This window comes from Poecilia latipinna, unplaced genomic scaffold (assembly GCF_001443285.1).
Source record: "Poecilia latipinna isolate Pla-1442-1.1 unplaced genomic scaffold, P_latipinna-1.0 Scaffold1236, whole genome shotgun sequence".
NCBI classification, from domain to species: domain Eukaryota; kingdom Metazoa; phylum Chordata; class Actinopteri; order Cyprinodontiformes; family Poeciliidae; genus Poecilia; species Poecilia latipinna.
Genome location: NW_015113852.1, coordinates 83,754 through 101,128, shown reverse-complemented (window position 1 = coordinate 101,128; position 17,375 = coordinate 83,754). Strand labels below are relative to the sequence as shown.

At 40.8% G+C, this 17,375-nt stretch overlaps 1 protein-coding gene across 1 annotated transcript; it reads right to left on the bottom strand.

Annotated features, from left to right (window-relative positions):
* Nucleotides 1–2,113: 2,113 nt before the first annotated feature.
* igsf10 (immunoglobulin superfamily, member 10) lies at nucleotides 2,114–16,463 on the bottom strand. The gene is made up of 10 exons (XM_015054205.1): nucleotides 16,233–16,463; nucleotides 15,351–15,632; nucleotides 13,983–14,112; nucleotides 13,057–13,447; nucleotides 10,608–11,360; nucleotides 8,934–10,514; nucleotides 7,171–8,589; nucleotides 5,396–6,299; nucleotides 4,531–4,897; nucleotides 2,114–4,453 (listed from the first exon to the last, which is right to left on the bottom strand). Exons 2-10 carry the CDS (start codon nucleotides 15,569–15,571, stop codon nucleotides 2,903–2,905), a joined length of 7,317 nt encoding a protein of 2,438 aa, XP_014909691.1. The 5' UTR covers nucleotides 15,572–15,632; nucleotides 16,233–16,463; the 3' UTR covers nucleotides 2,114–2,902.
* Between the last annotated feature and the right edge of the window lie 912 nt (nucleotides 16,464–17,375).

The following is a 17,375-nucleotide window of genomic DNA, read 5'->3' as shown; positions in this document are numbered from 1 at the left end:
AATTCGACAAGCTGAGAGTGATGGAAATAATCTTTTACATCAAAACATATGTAACTATCTTCTTGATTTCTGCAAAAAAAAAAAAAGAGAAAGCATTCATTGTGTCCTGGCAGGCGACGTCAGCTTGAGGCTTTAAAGAAAAAGGGCATCCTGTAACTCTAACAGAAGAGTAGTGTCTGAAAACCACTGCTGGCGAGCCCCCACCCTCTAAAGATACTAGTTTCCAGCTTCGCACAGCCAGCGTTTTATTTCATGTATGGAATTCGTCCCACAAACCAAAAGTATGTCTCACTCTGTTGTGGTTTTCCTTGTCTATCCAGTCAAAACCTTTTCACTTCCTTTCCTCTGTCTGTCTGCAGGTACTTTTCTCCTCTAAAATGTAAATTGTAACCCTATTATAAATAATCCCTGTTGATTAGAACAGCAGTCGGGTATATCAGTTACTAATCAAATGATTTGGCAAAACGTTAAAGGAGAAACCTGATTTCAAAACCTGTAGAGAAGGGGTGTAACAGTAATGTAAATAACATTTGCCAACAATTGAAATAGTTGAAAATGTGAAAGAAAGATGTGCTGGTCAAGTTAGACTGAAACTAGTGTGACCGAGATGCAAAATGCTACTGCATGTGAAGCTAGAAAGTAAATGTCTTTAAAACAACACGTCCACATTGAATAGTACATAAACCTTTGTCCTCTGGATTTCTCTTTCGAGTTGGCGAAATGCTTTAAGAATGCAGGAATGAACATATTAATTTAGACAGGGAGCTAAAAAGCATTAAGATCCAGAAACAAAAAATACTTGGTGACATTGATCTAAGTTGAGCATAAATGTATTTTACACTTTTTAGACATTTTATTTGCTTCAATAAATGTTTTAAAATCATTTACAAGTTTCCTTCTTCTCACAAAAAGTGAAAGTTTAAGGGGCGTAAAAATGTAAAAATGTAAACTGTAAAGTATTGCTAAACAGCCTTCAGTCTCTGCTTCAGTTATGAAAAATGTACCTTGCATGTGCTGCATGCATCAAGGAGAGTTTGCACTTTAACCTTCCAGCTTATGTCAAGTAAGTAAGCCAAGAGGTAATAAAATGAAGAACAAGCTTACTTTGCGTTTTTGGTATAGCTTTCCAATAATATCAGAGGCTCTTTGAAGTACATTACACATTCTTGCCTAAAGTTCTCATAAATATTCACAATAGAGAACATCCCGTCTTAGGAACTGAAACAGCAGAACTGAAAAAATAATCTAACGCCATCCATGAAGGTCCAATTTTGTGAATAATAATCTCTCTTCAGCAAAGTGAATAACATAGACTATGTAGAGTGTTAAGAATAGTGATTTGGAATATTATCATTCAACTCATAAATGAAAACACTTTCTGCAAATCTGCATTATAAGGCAATTCTCTGTTTCTCAATATTTGCCATGGTGATTATGCACTGCTGTTGATGCTAAACTTTGAAAACAAAGTTTTTCCTGACCCCGTGAAAACTGATTTATTGGAAAATATATATTTAAAGGGCCAGTACCATGTATTTTCCAGGCATATGGTATCATTTTAAAGCACAATCAAGAAACTATGTTATCTTCAATTGGTATGAAAATGCTGCATCAAACATAACTTCAAAGAAATTTGACTTTACAATTTTGACAACTTGAAATTGGCCTCTGTCTCTTTAAGAAGCTCCTGCTGTTTCTGACACTCTGCCTTTATAACTTCATAATAATAACAGGAGTATTGGACTGAGAAATAGTTTGAATGAAAAGCTCAGCAGCTCAACAGCCTGGCTGGTATAACTGCTTCAGTAATGATAATAATAAAAGTAAAACACTGCCACATTTCTACATGAACACCTGAAAACAATCTTGTACAAATGTTATGATACCCAAATAAAAGGTCTTCCTAATTTTAAACATGTCTATACAACTAATGCTTCTGCTCCTTTTATACCTCTTTCATGGTTTGGTTTGCAGGAAGACAGTAAAATCACTGTGAAGTTTTACCTCCAAAAATAAAGGGTTGGCTTGTGGCTTCCTGTTTACAGAGGAGTTTGTTAAAGGCCTACTTTAACAGCTGGGTAGCTAAACATTGATTTCAAAAAGAGACATTGCCTTCATTTGAATATTTTTTTTATCTCAGTATTCTAGTTTTTAACTTAACAAAACCCACATAAAAGAAAAAAACAGTCATGTTTATCCTTCACTTTATTGTTATGAGATACTTTGAAATGATTAATGATTATTGTAGGCGATAATGTGATTTTTGTTGCTGTTTTGTCTCTTATATTTCAGAAATTAGAAGGGTTTTTTTTATTCCCATAAAGACACAAAAAACACTGACAAAGAAATCCAATTCTGTTTCGAAAAAGCGGTCTGTCTGCCCTTGCAGACACGTCTCCAGTGTATGACTTATATATGATTTTATATAATTAAAAGAGCTGTGTAATTCAGAAAATTGCCTTTAGAAGACGTTTTAATGCATACTTTACCTCCTGTCATTTTAATCCGGCTACAAGTAAAACAACGTGTAATGTCTGCAGCACTCAGCAGAAATCCCACATTGGAGTAAACACAATTTCCAGGCTGGAAAAGATGGACCACACAGTAGGAGGGAAATGCAATTCTCATGACCAGCGAAGTTAGTTCTAGTTCCATCACTTCCCAAGTTTAACAGGCTTGGTCAACTTAAATCTGCAGCACGTATGAAAGTCCAGATCCTCAGTTTCCACTTCTGGCAATGGCAGGCAGGGTTTCCCCAATTTCTACAGAAATCCATAAAAAAAATATCTTTAAATATTTAGTTATTTTTTCGAAAGACTCAAAAGAATCCACTGATGATACAGCACAGGAAACAGGTGTAGCATGATCTCTCTGTGTTGACATTTGAATGTACTACCTCCTCTCAAAGTACTAGAACAAATGTGACTTTTGAGTCTGTACCAAGGTAGTTTTTGGCTGAGCATTTGTACTGTCCAGAGTCAGAAGAAGATGGCCTCTGGATGACAAGTGTGCCCTGTGGGTGAAGCAGCTCACTACCCGTGGGCCGACCCTGCTCTGCTGTTGAAAGAACTGAATGGTCTGGGAGTTCCCAGGTGACTTCTGGCTTTGGGATTCCAGTTGCAGCGCAATTGAGCTTCAAAGGTGTTCCAGTTATTGCCGTCAGTCTAGGAGGTGGACCCATGGTGATCTGTGGAGGGTAAGCAATCACAAGGACAGGAACGGTAATGAGTGCCTCTCCAGCGTTGTTGCGAGCCCTGCAGATGTAGTTTCCTTTGTCGTGGACAGTAGTGTCACGAACAACCAGAGTGCCATTCTCTAGCAAATGGTAGCGACCAAGTATCTGAGGCTGAGAGAAAGTGTGACCACCAGGAATAGTCCAGTAGACTCTGGGTCGGGGGCTCCCATCAGATAGACAGTGAAGGTACAGGGGTTCCCCAGAAATTCTGCGTATGACGCCTTTAGGCCTTGTGAAGATGTACGGCTTCTGTCCAATGTTCAAAATGATTAGTTTCTCTATGTAGCCCACAAAGTTCCGGGCCCCACAGCGGTACTTTCCAGAATCTTCTTCACGGGAGCTATGGATGACTAAAGTCCCATCGTCACCTGGTCTGAGACGAGAGCTGTGCCTGGATCCGCTTGTAATCCGTGTTCCATTAGGCAAAGTCCAAATGATCTCAGGCCGTGGCTGACCATCGGCTGAACAATTCAGAACGGTAGTTTTTCCAATCCGACTCACAATTCGTTCATTAAAGGGGTTCTTGAAGATTGGCCTACGCAGCACACTGGTAACCTCCAGCTGCACGACCATAACTGCCTCTCCTCCGTCATTCCTTGCCAAGCAAATGAACTCCGCACTATCAGAAGGTCGCACATTCCGAATCTCTAGAGTCCCATTATGATGGACATGAATCCTGCTGCCAAAATATGGTGCTGAAAGAAAGATATTGTCAGGCATAATCCAAGTGACGGTGGGTGTGGGGTCACCTTCAGCCTTGCAGTCCAACAGTTTCCTAGAGTGTTTTATGGCCACATCTTTGATAACTGTTCTGTTCTGTTGGTAGCCATTGATGACCGGAGGATCCCCATCAATGTCTAACTTATAAATCCTTCGGTTTTCTCCGACAGGGTTGCGAGCCATGCAGACATACTCTCCAGCATCAATAAGTGTCACATCTCGTATACCCAGAGAACCATTGGCGTGGATTAAGTACCGCTCATTTGACGCCGCTATTACATCATTGTTAGATAGCCTCCATAGAATTTTTGGTTTTGGCTCCCCGAAAGTTTCACAGTCAAAGCGAATATTTCCTCCAGGCTTCACCCTGGCATAGGTTTGGCTAGGCGGACGTATTCGTGGGGCAGCCGTCACCACGGTAATATGTACATGCATCTCATCTTTTCCCACCTGGTTCTCAGCGTAGCATGTATAATTCCCCTCCTCAGAAGTACTAACCTGGAGAAATATAAAATGAAATGTTACAAATTGGTTTGAGTGTTTTGCAGAGATTTGCCATCGATAAAAAGGTATACCTGGTTCAAAAACAGAGTTCCATTTTCAAACAACGTATATCGACGTGCTCGTCCTCCTCCATGGCCAGCATCAGCCTGCAAAGCACTGTTGACCATGGTGCCATCTGGTAGGCCCCAAGAGATGTCAGGTTTCGGTGCTCCTGAGGCTTTGCAGTCGACTCTCAAGTCTTTGCCATAGTGAACCTGTTTTTTCCTATCAAACTTAGGCTCTATTTTGGCAGGCTTCATCGACACAGTGACCCTCATAAGCTGAAGAGCATCTCCAATTGGACTTTGTGCCACGCAAAGATAATCTCCAGCATCTTTATCACTTACGGTGTTGACAACAAGGGTTCCATTAACCAGGACCTGAATTCTGCTGCTCATCCTGAAAAAAATACATAACAGACAATACATGTCACTGTACTGTCTTAAAACTGTGATTTACAAGATTTCAGTCACTGTATAAACATGATAAATAATACCAATGTAGTTTTTCATTCGCATATGTCCTGTTTGTCAGGACATATGCGAATGTCCCTAACCCTAACCCTAACTAAAGAGCAAATACCAATCAAATTTTAACATTTGGACTGTATGAACAATACTTGGAGAGAACAAAGCAAGTGCTAGCATTGTGTTGAAAAGGACAAATGGTTCTCTTTTAAAATCACAACAGAAACTGCAATCTGTAAAGAAAGATAGATAGCATTAATTTGGCTTAAAACTGTCATTACAGGACAAACGCTGCTCCTCAAGGTGTTTCCTTGAGGAATTGCAATGCATCTCTAATCTATATATTTGCTGGAAATGTCTTTACATATCATGGCTATGCTAATCTAATTGGCATTGCTTCTTCTTCTTCTTCTTCTTTTTTTTTTTTTACCTGCGCCACTGGTCAACAACAGCTTTTGATGGAAGCCTCCAGAGGATCTTTGGTTTAGGTTCTCCTGTTGCTGAACAGTTGAGCCTTAACTGATCCCCAAAAGACAGCTCTGTCGTGTTTTGAGACGTCTCCACTATCTCAGGTGGATGCTCGCGTCTTTCCACTGACAGAGTTACTACTCTTCGCTCTGAACCAGTGGAGCTGGTAGCAATGCATTCATATTTTCCATCATCTTCTGGATTCACGTCTTTTATGAAAAGGGTCCCATTCGCAAGCACTGATATCCTTTTTTCACTCATACGTTGATGAGATCTGACCACTGATCCATCATGGAGGACCCAGTGAATGCTGGGATTTGGAGTGCCGTAGCTGCTGCAAGGGAGCCACAGGTTTTGTCTCCACCTGGCTGTCAGCTGCTGCCGTTTTTGCTCGACAATACCTGGGGGTGCCGCAACCACCTGCAGTCGTACAGTAGCCGTATCTGCTCCTGCTGTGTTACTGGCAATGCATTTGTAATATCCCGTGTCATAAACAGACACATGGTCTATAATCAGGGTCCCCTCAGACGACACCAGTACCCTTCCTCTCTCCATATTTCCACCCCTAACTTGGGTCTTGTTTGCCAAGATCCAAGAAATCATAGGTAACGGTCGGCCTTCAGCTTTGCATTTCATTTCCACTCTGTCTCCCGTGTGAGATTTAATTTCTCTCATTTTCGGCTCAAGGATCCGTGAGGGGTAGGCTACCACAGAGAGGGTGACAAGAAGTTTGTCTGATCCATGATCATTCTCAGCGAGACAAAGGTACTGGCCACGGTCCTTAATGTTGGCATTTTGGATGGTTAGGGTTCCGTTGCTCAGCACTTCAAACCTGTCCATTTTTTCACTGATGGAAACAGTGTTTCCTAAGACACACAAAAAACAAATAAACATTCAAGATTAAAAAAAACAATCCTCTTAATTAAAGAAAATATCAAAACCAGTCAAGGAAAAAAAAATAATAGACCAAAAATAAAAAAAAATTGTGATCTACGAAAACAAAAAATCTGAGACGGTGTTCAATCGCAATCATCCAATGGCAGGACTGTTGCTCTCTATATTTTATATGTTTTCCTCATTTAGCACAACTGGCTCAACTAAATCATTTTTAAGACGAGGTCTCTGCAGAACTTACTGATATGTTAAGTACGTGACAGCTCTCTGAATATGCAAATTATTTGGAAGGTGTGCAAGACACAACCCTTTCAGTACCTACTCTATGTTACCTGCCATAAATCAAATTCATAACAAATACCTGCAGATACAGTAAAGATCAACATTAATTATGTTCCAGACATATTTAGATTTATAGTTCTATTAATTTAACCAAGAAGTTTATTTCTAGATGCATTTGCATTTTGCATTAGTTGCATTTTAGCATTTTTTTTATTTTTTTATTTTTTTTTTTTTTTACAATTTGTTTAACAGTTGTATGTCAAAAATGATTTATGTTCTTTTCGATAATTCATGGAAACATTTTCATAAAAATTACAGAATTTACAGAAGAACTACAGAAGAAACAAGCTGGTCAAAATAAAATAAATAAAATCATTAAAATCTAAATCTGCCAGGAGGAATGGATGATTTTGAGCTTAAGACTACATCTCAAGAAAAACATGTATTCAAAAGCCATTATACATAATTATGTTTTCCAAAAAAGAAAAAAAAACAACTAAAGATGCGAGCTTTTAATCTTCATTTTTAACAGCAACAGATTTATAAAAACTGTGAAAGTACCTGTGAACGAGGAGAAGTGTTTCCAGGTTACCACCGGAGGCGGGTTTCCCACAGCCTTACAGGGGAGGAAAGCATCTGAGTTGGACAAAACAGTAAAGCTTGCTGCATTTCCTCCAACTATCCTTGGTTTGCTCCTTGTGGGTTTTGCTGTGGGGTTTAGTGGAACAGTTCTGGCAGTGGTAGCTTCATTGTCCATGAGATGATTACGAGTACCAGGGACAGAGTTATAAGTTACTTTTTTATCTTTAAAAGGGACATCATAATCTTCCTCTGATGTAAATGTAGTCATTGTGTCAAGACCTTTCTCTGCTTTTCCCTTTGCATTGCTGCTGTTTTCTATTGGTTCGATTGTCCTGTGTGACTGGCGAGAAGTGCCACCATTATTTCTCTCTATCGGAGGTCTGACATTGCTGACTCTGTTCTGAACAGCTACATAAGGTTGCTTTGTGGTCCTGGGCATCATTGTAGTTGTATGGTGAGGGTTTGAAATTGTGTAAGTGGGACTGTAAGATGAAACAAATTGTGTGGTTTCGTCGTTCACATTTTTCTTAGTTGTAACCTCAGCGGTCGAAACCACATTTGTCTTAGAAATGACTTTAGTAAATTTTGGTCTCTTGAAGAGCCTCCTTCCCCCAAAAGGCTTCTTTCTTCTTCCCTGTTGTCTTCTTCTTCCACCAAAGCTCTGGTTGCTTGCAAATTGATCTGAAGAACCTCCAGATCCTGACATTAATACTCTATCAGGGCTGTCAACTGAACGTTGATCGACAGTAGGAGAAGCAGGAAGAGTTTGTATTTCTGTTGGTGTTTGAGCTGTGTCCAAAGACCCGGAATGATCAAATACGCTTGTTTTAGTTGGGTGATATTCAGTTCTAAGTGTTGTACACTCAGAATCTCCAGATGTTAAACCTCTGTCGTCATCTAATGAGCTCTCTTTGCTTTTGGATGGTGACAGAGTCCAAAGGATGCCTTGTGGGGTTGTCATGGTGGTAGCAACAGATATAGTCTGAACTGTAGTTTTTGGTTGAACGAATGGTTTCTTTAATTTGCCCAGCAGTTTTACCCTTTCACTGCTTTCAAATAGTCTGTCCCATGGTATCTTTCCATGGATAACCTTAGATTTAGTTGCGGTACTTTTTGTGGCTCTAATTTGCTGTTCTTCTTTTGGAGTAGGAAAAGGACCGATTGTTGAATCAATTTCCGGTGCCTCGGCAGATATTATGTACTCGGAGGAAGCCTCTGATCCGGACTGAGCGTGGATAACAGGGGTATTTGCATTGTAATGATCTGTGGCAGAAGTTGAAGCTTTTTGTGTAGAGGTAGGCCTTTCTCCTTTGCTTAAAAACGAATTGGAGGAAAGTGTTGGAGTGACGGGCCGAGCATTAGTCGTCCCCGTCTTACTGTTTCCGTCGCAGTCACAATCTGAGGAAACATTTTAAGATGGTAGATAAGTGTGTGGAAATTGTATTTTCTCAAAAACAGAGTTGGTGCACATTTTTTATGAGAGAAGATGAAAAGGTGAAGAGAACTTATAGGCAATGAGATAAGAAAGAAAGTCTGGAAACACAGCAGTTTTTGCATTCAATACATGTATACATATATATATATATGTGTGTGGGGGTGTGTGTGTGTGTGTGTGTGTGTGTGTCTGTGTGTGTATATATATTTGATTTAACCTTTTTCATACTTTATTATGAATCCTGCCTAAAGTCAATATTGCAAAAAAAAGTAAAAATAAACTACTGACAACAGCTGAACCGTCTTACCTGTGGTACTTTCTTCCTTCTTGACAGCCGGCTGTTTAAATCGATTGATAAAAGACTGCATGTCAGTGATCCTGTTGGGTTTAATTAACCTCCTCCGACCATGCAGGATCCTCCTGCCGCCTTTTCCTCTGATGCTCTTGTGTGGAATTATCTTGATCTGTTGCTTCGAGATGATGGTGGAGCCGGCAGGCAGCTGCGGGGACTTGAGTGTTTGTGTCGTGTGGAAAGTGATTATGTCTTTTTCTCTCTCTGTGGTAGTGATTGCTGTAAAAGTCATTTGGCTCTTTGGGTCTGTGTGAAGGATGAGCTCCACTGGGCCTGGATCATCCATTACCGGAGTAACGTTGGGGTCTGTAGTCAGGGCGAGTGCTGCCCCTGTGGATGTTTCCATCTCCGCAGTTGGTTCTTCCAAAAAGCTGAGGTGAGTTACTTGTGTGTCATCTCTCTCGCTAAGCTGTAAGGTGACAGGGATCAGATCTGCAGGTGGCATACTGGTTCTTTCCAGTGGGTAAAAGTCTGTCATCTGAAACTGACTTGGTATATCTGTGAATAAAGGCTTTATTGGTTTATATGTTTCCGCAGTCTCTGTGGTTGGTTTCACTTTTCGTGGGGCAACAGTGAGATGCTCTTCTTTATAACCCCCACCCGAACCAGTTTCCTCCTCAGCAACATAAACCGTGTGTGGATTTTTATTTTTGACACTCTCGTTTACTGTGCCAGTCTTTACTTTTGATCCATCTTGAACTTTTTCCATTAATTCAGCAAACTTCTGTGGATCAACCTTCTTGGAAGCTTGAGGAAACACCCTGCTACTCCAGATGCGTCTGTTTACTCCCCTCCTTCTTTGTCCCATCCTTCCTCTCCCCTGTAGTCGCAGTCTAGGGTAGGGCCGATCTGGAGTGACAGTCTTGGATTCCTGAGTCGTTTTTTCTGAAGGAGCAGAAAAAGCATTCTCTTTGACTTTGACTGTATGATCTTCCAAACTGGAATCCATCTTGGAGTCCATCGCCATTCCCGATCCTTCACTTTTCAAATCCTTCATGCCTTCAGACCTTTCCTCGGCTAGTGTCACCTGAGACACGAGTAAGTCAATTCCCAGGTGATTAGCAACCAAGCACCTGTAAAATCCTCGGTCCCTGGCTGTGAGGCCTTGAATCAGAAGTGTGCCATTCTCGTACACCTTTCTGTTCGCTTGAGACTTGTCGAGCACCGAGTGGTCGGGGAGAATCCATGAAACCGAGCCGCTGGGGCTCCCAGTGGAGCTACAATCAAGCCTAAGATTATCATCAATTGACTTTGACAGTTGAAGACCGTTAACCTCCGCCTCCTCCACGTCGGGAGAAAGAACAGTCACCCGAAACGTGAGGACATCCGCGTCCAAGTAGTTGGTGGCAATGCACCGGTACAGACCAGTGTCAGCGGCGTCTGCACCCCGAAGTGTTAGCACCCCATCAGCAGAGATCACGATCCTTCTGTCCTCACTGTAAAACGGAGCCCGGACTTTACTTCCATCTGGTAAAATCCACTCCATCAGAGGCTTTGGGTCACCTTGGATATGACAGCTCAACTTTGCCACACCACCTACGTTAATAAAGAGATAAATTTTACAGAAGCAAGAACATTTATTCACAAGAATAGAGTGAGGCCTCCCTAATCGTTCAAAGATGAACCTACCTGCAATCACAGCATGCTCAGACTTGGTTTGATTGTCTCTTTTGATCATGGTCCAGGAATAACGACCTCTTATTGTAGGCACAGCTTCAAGCTGTAAACTGACAATCGACTGGTACTTAATATGCAAGGTAGAAAAGGTGGTTGCAGTACGGTCGAGCTGGAGGCTCACTTCTCCTTGCATCAGCCATGCAGGACTTGCTTTAATGTCAGCTTTAACGTTTGTTGTAATTCCTTCCTCTCCAGGTTTCTCCTGACTGTATCTGTAAATCATTTCAGGTGTTCTGGCCAGCATCACACCTCTCTCCAGCCTCACAGGAGACTCACTGTAAGTGGCCAAGATCTGCCAGAGCTGTTGGACGTGTTCATGGTCGACGTTACACACCAAATATGTAGTGATACCGGCGGTGAGCCCCGTCACGACTCCTCCCTCGTCCTCCGTTGCGGTTTGCGTCAGGTTTTCAAAGGCAGTAGGCGTCTGAACGGTGCACATTAGACTGGCATCTTTGTAAGACTGGTCAGTCAGGTTCATCTGTATGGAGCCTAACGGGGCAGTAAAGTCCTTGGGGTAAACAGGAATAAAGTCCCCTTCCTCCAGGCTTATGTTTTTCTGCTTGAGATGGGATTTAATCCAGGGTTTGGTACAAACAAAGGCATCACGGTGGAGGATAAATACAGGTTGACCGTGGTGAAGGGCAGGAGTTTCACAAACAGGACACAGCTGGCCTCGCCTGTCTCGCTTGCACTTCAGGACACCTGCAAGCAATTATCAAGTGGGGTTCTGTTTAGTTGGCTACACAGAGGAAAAGAACATTTACAGTTTACACATCATAGGCTGTCCAAGTCAGAACTTGAAAGTAAAACTTGTGACCCAGAAAAGATTATCATCACGCTGCAAAAAGATGCGAGTTATGAGTTCACTTTTGCTAAATCCATTTATCGTCTCCGAATGACAGCATGAACTGCTCAGTTCTATCCTGACTAAAATATATTATTTACCTTTTGAGTGTTTCTTGTCTTTGGTTTTTTTTTCTGTACCTGAGTACGCTGAAACGGGCATTTTGCTGGTTTTAGTAATGTTTCTAAAAGATTTCTCCCTTTAAAAACATTTCTTGTTTTGTTGAGACATAAAATTTAATGCATTTTTATGAAGACTTCAAAACAAAAAGATAATTAGAAACCAATATAACCTTACAAAACTACTACAACACCATCTTGGCATTCTTAAATCCAAAACATCTTCATCTTTACCCCTCCTGCGGTCTTAAGAGATGGGGTCATTTAGACCCCATGTGTTGTTTTTTTTTTTTTCATTCTGTGCGCGGTCCAGCCGAGGTCGCCCTGACCCTGTGTGCGCTTTTGAGTTTTATTTTCCTTCCCTGCTGTCTGAATGTGGCATTTGCCACACAGCTCTTGAGTGTAGCGGTAATACAATGGGAGGGTTAAAAGCCAGATTACCTAAAAATCTTAAAAGTGCGGACCGGATATACATTTTCAAGCAAATGACTGATTTGCTTTTATTTTATATTTTTCATATAGCAAGTAAATTATTTTAAAATGGACTTTTCTAAGATAATAACAGTGTTTTGAATATGGAAGCTAACTTACATCTGTCACTCCAGTGTCTTGAAGCCTACTATTGCTATTTGCAGAAGATTGGTCCAACAGGAGGAACTTTTAACTGGAATATGCCACATGAATTTGTCAGTTTATTGGGAAAGCAGAAGAAGGATGGAGTGAGCCCTTCTCTGCAGAGATTATTAATGCAGGAATGGAGCATCCCAAAGGTGAGAGTTGATGTAGATTCTGTGATTGTGCCACAGCTACAGGACAGAAAGCTCAAGAAGGGAATAAACAGCCAGACAGCCAAGATGATGACAGATGTTGGAAGTTTATCAGGTGAAAATCTGTTTTCTTTTACAGGGTTGGTTTCTTTTTTTATGTTGAAGGTGTTCTCTATTTCTACAAAATGTTTTTTTATCAATTAAAATCCGTTCTTCCTGTCTGTTTCCCCATGATAATTAGCCTCAGCTGTGATTGTTTGTCCTCGCCAAGTAAAATCAGAGTGTGAAGTGTGAGTGAGACGTTAGCGCTCTCAGAACATATTTGACCTCTCTAGATGAAACCCCCTTATGAATCTCCAGTTCATTAACTCAAGTTGGAGCTGGAGACTTTACAAATACTACTTTATTTACTACTACTTTATTAAATGGAGTGTGTGGTATTGAGACATTATTTCATCCTTTCAAATACAACATAACTGCATTTCACTTTCCTATATTTAGTGCTGCCTATATTCTCAGTATCGTGACATGGAAATGAATGCAACTATTCTGAAGTACAAGCCCGAACACCACTAAAAAGAAAAATTAGACATGATGGCCCGAAGGCCACATGCGGGCTACGTTCACAAAAAAATGGTTCGCAAAGCTGAACACTCTTAAATACTCACCAGAGTTCTTTAGTATCCACTCTGAGAACCACTTCATCTGACAATCGCATCTCCACGGGTTGCCGTGGAGGAAGAGGTTCTCCAACCGACTGCAGCCTAGGAAAATGTCAGCAGGCAGAGCGCTAAGACGATTGTCTGACAAGTGGATGGCTTTCAGTGAGGACACTTTGAAAACCTGGCTGTGTCTCAGAGTGATGAATGTGTCTGCGTGGAGCTGCTGGAGCTGGTTGCCCTCCAGCTGGACCAGCTGCAAGTTTGTCAGGCCATAGAAAGCCTCTGGGTTGATAAATTCTATCTGGTTGTGGTCTATGTGGAGCCTCAGCAGACTCTTCAGGCCTTTAAATGTCTCTTTGCGTATTTCCTTGAGTTTATTATGCGACATCTTCAGGACCTGCAACGAACAGGGAGTAGAAACGACTCGTCAGTGTGATTTCAACATATGAGAACGCACGTCTAAGAAATGCCATTATTGGTCATCCGATTATTTATCTAGTATGAAAACTGTACGGTTTGTTAGTGGATTTGATTTGCATGGAATATTAATAATAATAACAACAATAAAAAAGCAGAAATCAAATAATTTCTTTGGAAAAGTCATGCTGCTTTTAGCATTGTATCTGAAAGGAGCCAATTATTATTTTTCTGGGTCTTTACCTAATAAAGAAATACTATTTTAATCCCTTTATTTAATACATTACATCAAATTAAATGTCCTTGAAAAAATATGTACCTCATGTAAAAACTTTCTCTTGTTTCTTATCACAAAGAAACTGTAAACTGTGAACATGTGTGGCTGCTATGTTTTCTTATTTATCTCATTGAGGTAAACAATGCAGTGTCATTTGCAAAGGCTTGTGAGGAGGCTATGCTATTTTGACCTTTAAGAACATTTTATGATGGCAATCTGTTAAAAGACATTATTTTACCTGTAAAGACACGAGATCTGTGAAGGGGCTGTCCTCCATGCTGTGTATAGTGTTGCTGTGCAGCATCAGCATCTGCAGCTTCTCAAGCCTCAAGAAGTCGCTTTCTCTCAAGAAAGTTAGACCATTGTACCTGATGGCAAAGAAACTTCAGCTTTAGTTCATAGAGATTGGCATAACGCCCGGGTGGCTGCACATCTAGCACATGTGTAAAGGCCAGCAAAACACATCCCAAAGAAGCACAACGCACACATGTACGAGCAGAAGAAACCGTTGATGTGAGTGGCACGAAAAGAGCAACATTTTGAATGATGAGTTTCAAAGAGGAGCCCTGACACGAATCGACAGCTCGTGTTAAGATGATAAGTTTTGCCTTGGTTGACAAGCAGCAACAGGCCGGGCACTTCGCCGTCCTGAGGGTGCGGTCAGTCTTTTCACACCTCTATCATAATGTTTTTTGGAGCACGTATCGGCTTGTCATTACTGCTGCTAAACACAGCAACGATGCTAGCCTTGCCATGGCGAAGCACAGCACATCCTCTGTCCTGAGAGTGATAAAGTGAAATATAATGGCGGACAACGGGAAGATGCGTAACTCGGCCGTGTTGTAGAAATAATCTTTCACAAACTGAGGACATCTGTGGGCGAGCGCCATAGACGGAGCTTAGTGTTCTTTTCCCAAAGCAAACAAAAAAGAAAACTTGCATCAGTTTCAAAGCAAGTGCAGCTTGATGGGTTTTTGCCTTCTCTCTGTCAGGCTTCCAGTCTTCCAAAGCTTCCATCCTACCACTTTTTACATGCATGTCTACTAAGTCACACAGTTGAATAGCCCCACCAGGATTCATTTAGCTTTTCAGAAACCTGAAAACGAACAGTTTCAAGTGAACTGGAGAAGTGTTGAGTCTAAAAACTGCAGGATGATAACTTTTGAGGACAGGGCCTGGACACCCCTGCTCTATATACTTGTTTTCATTTGCAAAATAAAATTAAAAAAAAATAATAATAATAATTCCGGTCCTAAAAATACCTCTAACAGCTCTCAGTTATGTGCAAAACATATATTGTTTTAAACTCAATATGTGGCTCAGTAGTAATTCTTACCTGTCGTAAGAACTATCCAACACATTTGTCGCCATCATAGTAACCATCAAGTAGTTTTGGTTGTTTTTTTTAAATTTATGTCATATCAATTTATCAAATAATTAAAAACATCACGCCAGTAGTTATGTAAAAAAATTGCAGGACAACCTTTATTTTAGTTTGAAGCAGTTATCTGTAGCTAACAGTAGTTTCTTTTTGGAGTAATTTCTATTCTGATTGCAAACAGCTGTGCAACCTGCTGAAAGTTGTGAATAAAAAAAAAAAACATACCCAAGGTTAATTCTTTCCACAGCTGGTGGGAAGTGGTCAGGTACTGCGGTCAGGTACCTGAAGGTGCAGTGCACTTCAGTAGGAATGTGACACACACATGATTTGGGGCAGCCGGCACACGGCGGTTGCATGGCAGCCAGCAATAACAGAGCCCCCAGTAAGCGCCCCCGTAGGCAGAAAGCACTGCGGTCACACGCGCTCATGGTGCAGCGGGCAGTCATGTGGACGGGGCTTCAGCAAGGAGGATGCGACACTTTGACCTGATCCATTAATGAAATCCACCTGAACAGAGAGAGAGAGAGAGAGAGAGAAAGAGAGAGAGAGAGAGAGGTTTGGCAAGTTCAGGCAAATCATCCTGAGGGAATGTTGTCATTATAAATTTATTGAAGTTAAAGCACAGAAAGGAAGAAGCACACCAGCATGGTTAGAGGTCCTACATTTAAAGCTCAAGGCTTAAAATATCATAACCAAAATGTGAAAAAGAAACTAAAAGGGAATAATAAACACATACATATTGGCATGTTTACCTTTTGACACTGTATAATGACTTTTCTTTAATAAAGAAATTGTGGCACAACATCTTTTTATGTTCAGCCCATCATAATATGTTTTGTGTAAAAATGATGAATTCGTCACAACTAATTTAAACACTTTTCATCTAGGATGTAGAGGAGTAAAACTAAAAGAAAGTAAATACCAGAGAATTAATGCTCTAAATAAATATTACAATTTTGATGGGACAATCCAGTTACATCTTATGAAACATTTGCCTACTGAAGGACAATAATGAATATTACCAAATAATACAAGCGCCCTTTAAAGACAAGATCAACACACGCCACTTAAAATAAAATAAATTAAATAAGCATGCAAAAACCTCACCTCAGTCAAAAGCAGCTGATTAAAACAGACTTGCTGCACATGTGAAGTTGGAGAGTTCCTCCTAAAGCTGGTTAAGGTCCACATTGAGTTGCAGCATTTCTCCAGTCTGCTGTGTGGGAAGAACAAATCTGGTCATTTCTGTGTTTAGAGTCTGCAGCCGAGCGCACACCCTGGTCTCCTCCACCCCCAGCAATCTGCTGTAATGGAATCCCAGAGCAACTCCAGCTATGAAACACCGAGGGAGTCGGGTTGCACAAAATACTCTCCATCCGACAGATCTATAAAAAAAAAAAAACTCAATGAATTATTTCCTAACTTGAGGAACTGCAGAGAATAATTATGAACCGTTGCCAAGACGTCTTAGAATAGTCTTCGTGCAATTACGTTTTAGTTTTAGGTGCAAAATCTCCTCTAAGCAGAAACAGGAATTTACTCAGATTTTATCAGATAAGTTCAAAGCATGTGTTGACATTAAATGATCCCACCTTTTTCTTACAGCAAACAGTTCACAATTCAGTCAAATATCCAGGTATAACATTATAAAACATTATTATTTGTTTATTATGTAATTATAGGCACACTTGTGTTTTTTGTGTGTGTGCTCCGGTGGCCAAGCGATGACATTTCATTGCCACTTTCACTTATGTTTCTTGCCAACAACACACACACACACAATCCTTGCAATCAGCTTGCTTTGATCTTTCCATTTAAAATCATTTGTAATCGCTGATGTTTTCATCCTTGTTTCTCCAATGCGCGTGCAGATGTGAGATTCTGCACGTTCCTGCAACTTAAGGCTAATGAAGACTTGGTTCCAACAACTACAAACTCTGTCTTGTAAAAGGAAAGCCAGAAACCCATGTAAATGATTAACCTGGCATGGCGAGAAGGAAGAATGTGAAGGACAATTTAACAGTACAGGGCAGACACTTTTGACTGCTTTGAACTGACAAAACACAACCGTGAGTTTCTAACTACTGTTACTGCTTATTATTGTTTTGTTGTTGTTGCGAAAGCTTGAAAATGCCTTCATGCATGTAGTTTTTTCTTTCAAGTCTCGTACGCCGTCTGAACAAGGTCTCTGTTTCTCTCTCAACTGTGGGTGAGGACTCAACTGCAGGCAGAGAGACAGGAATAAATCAA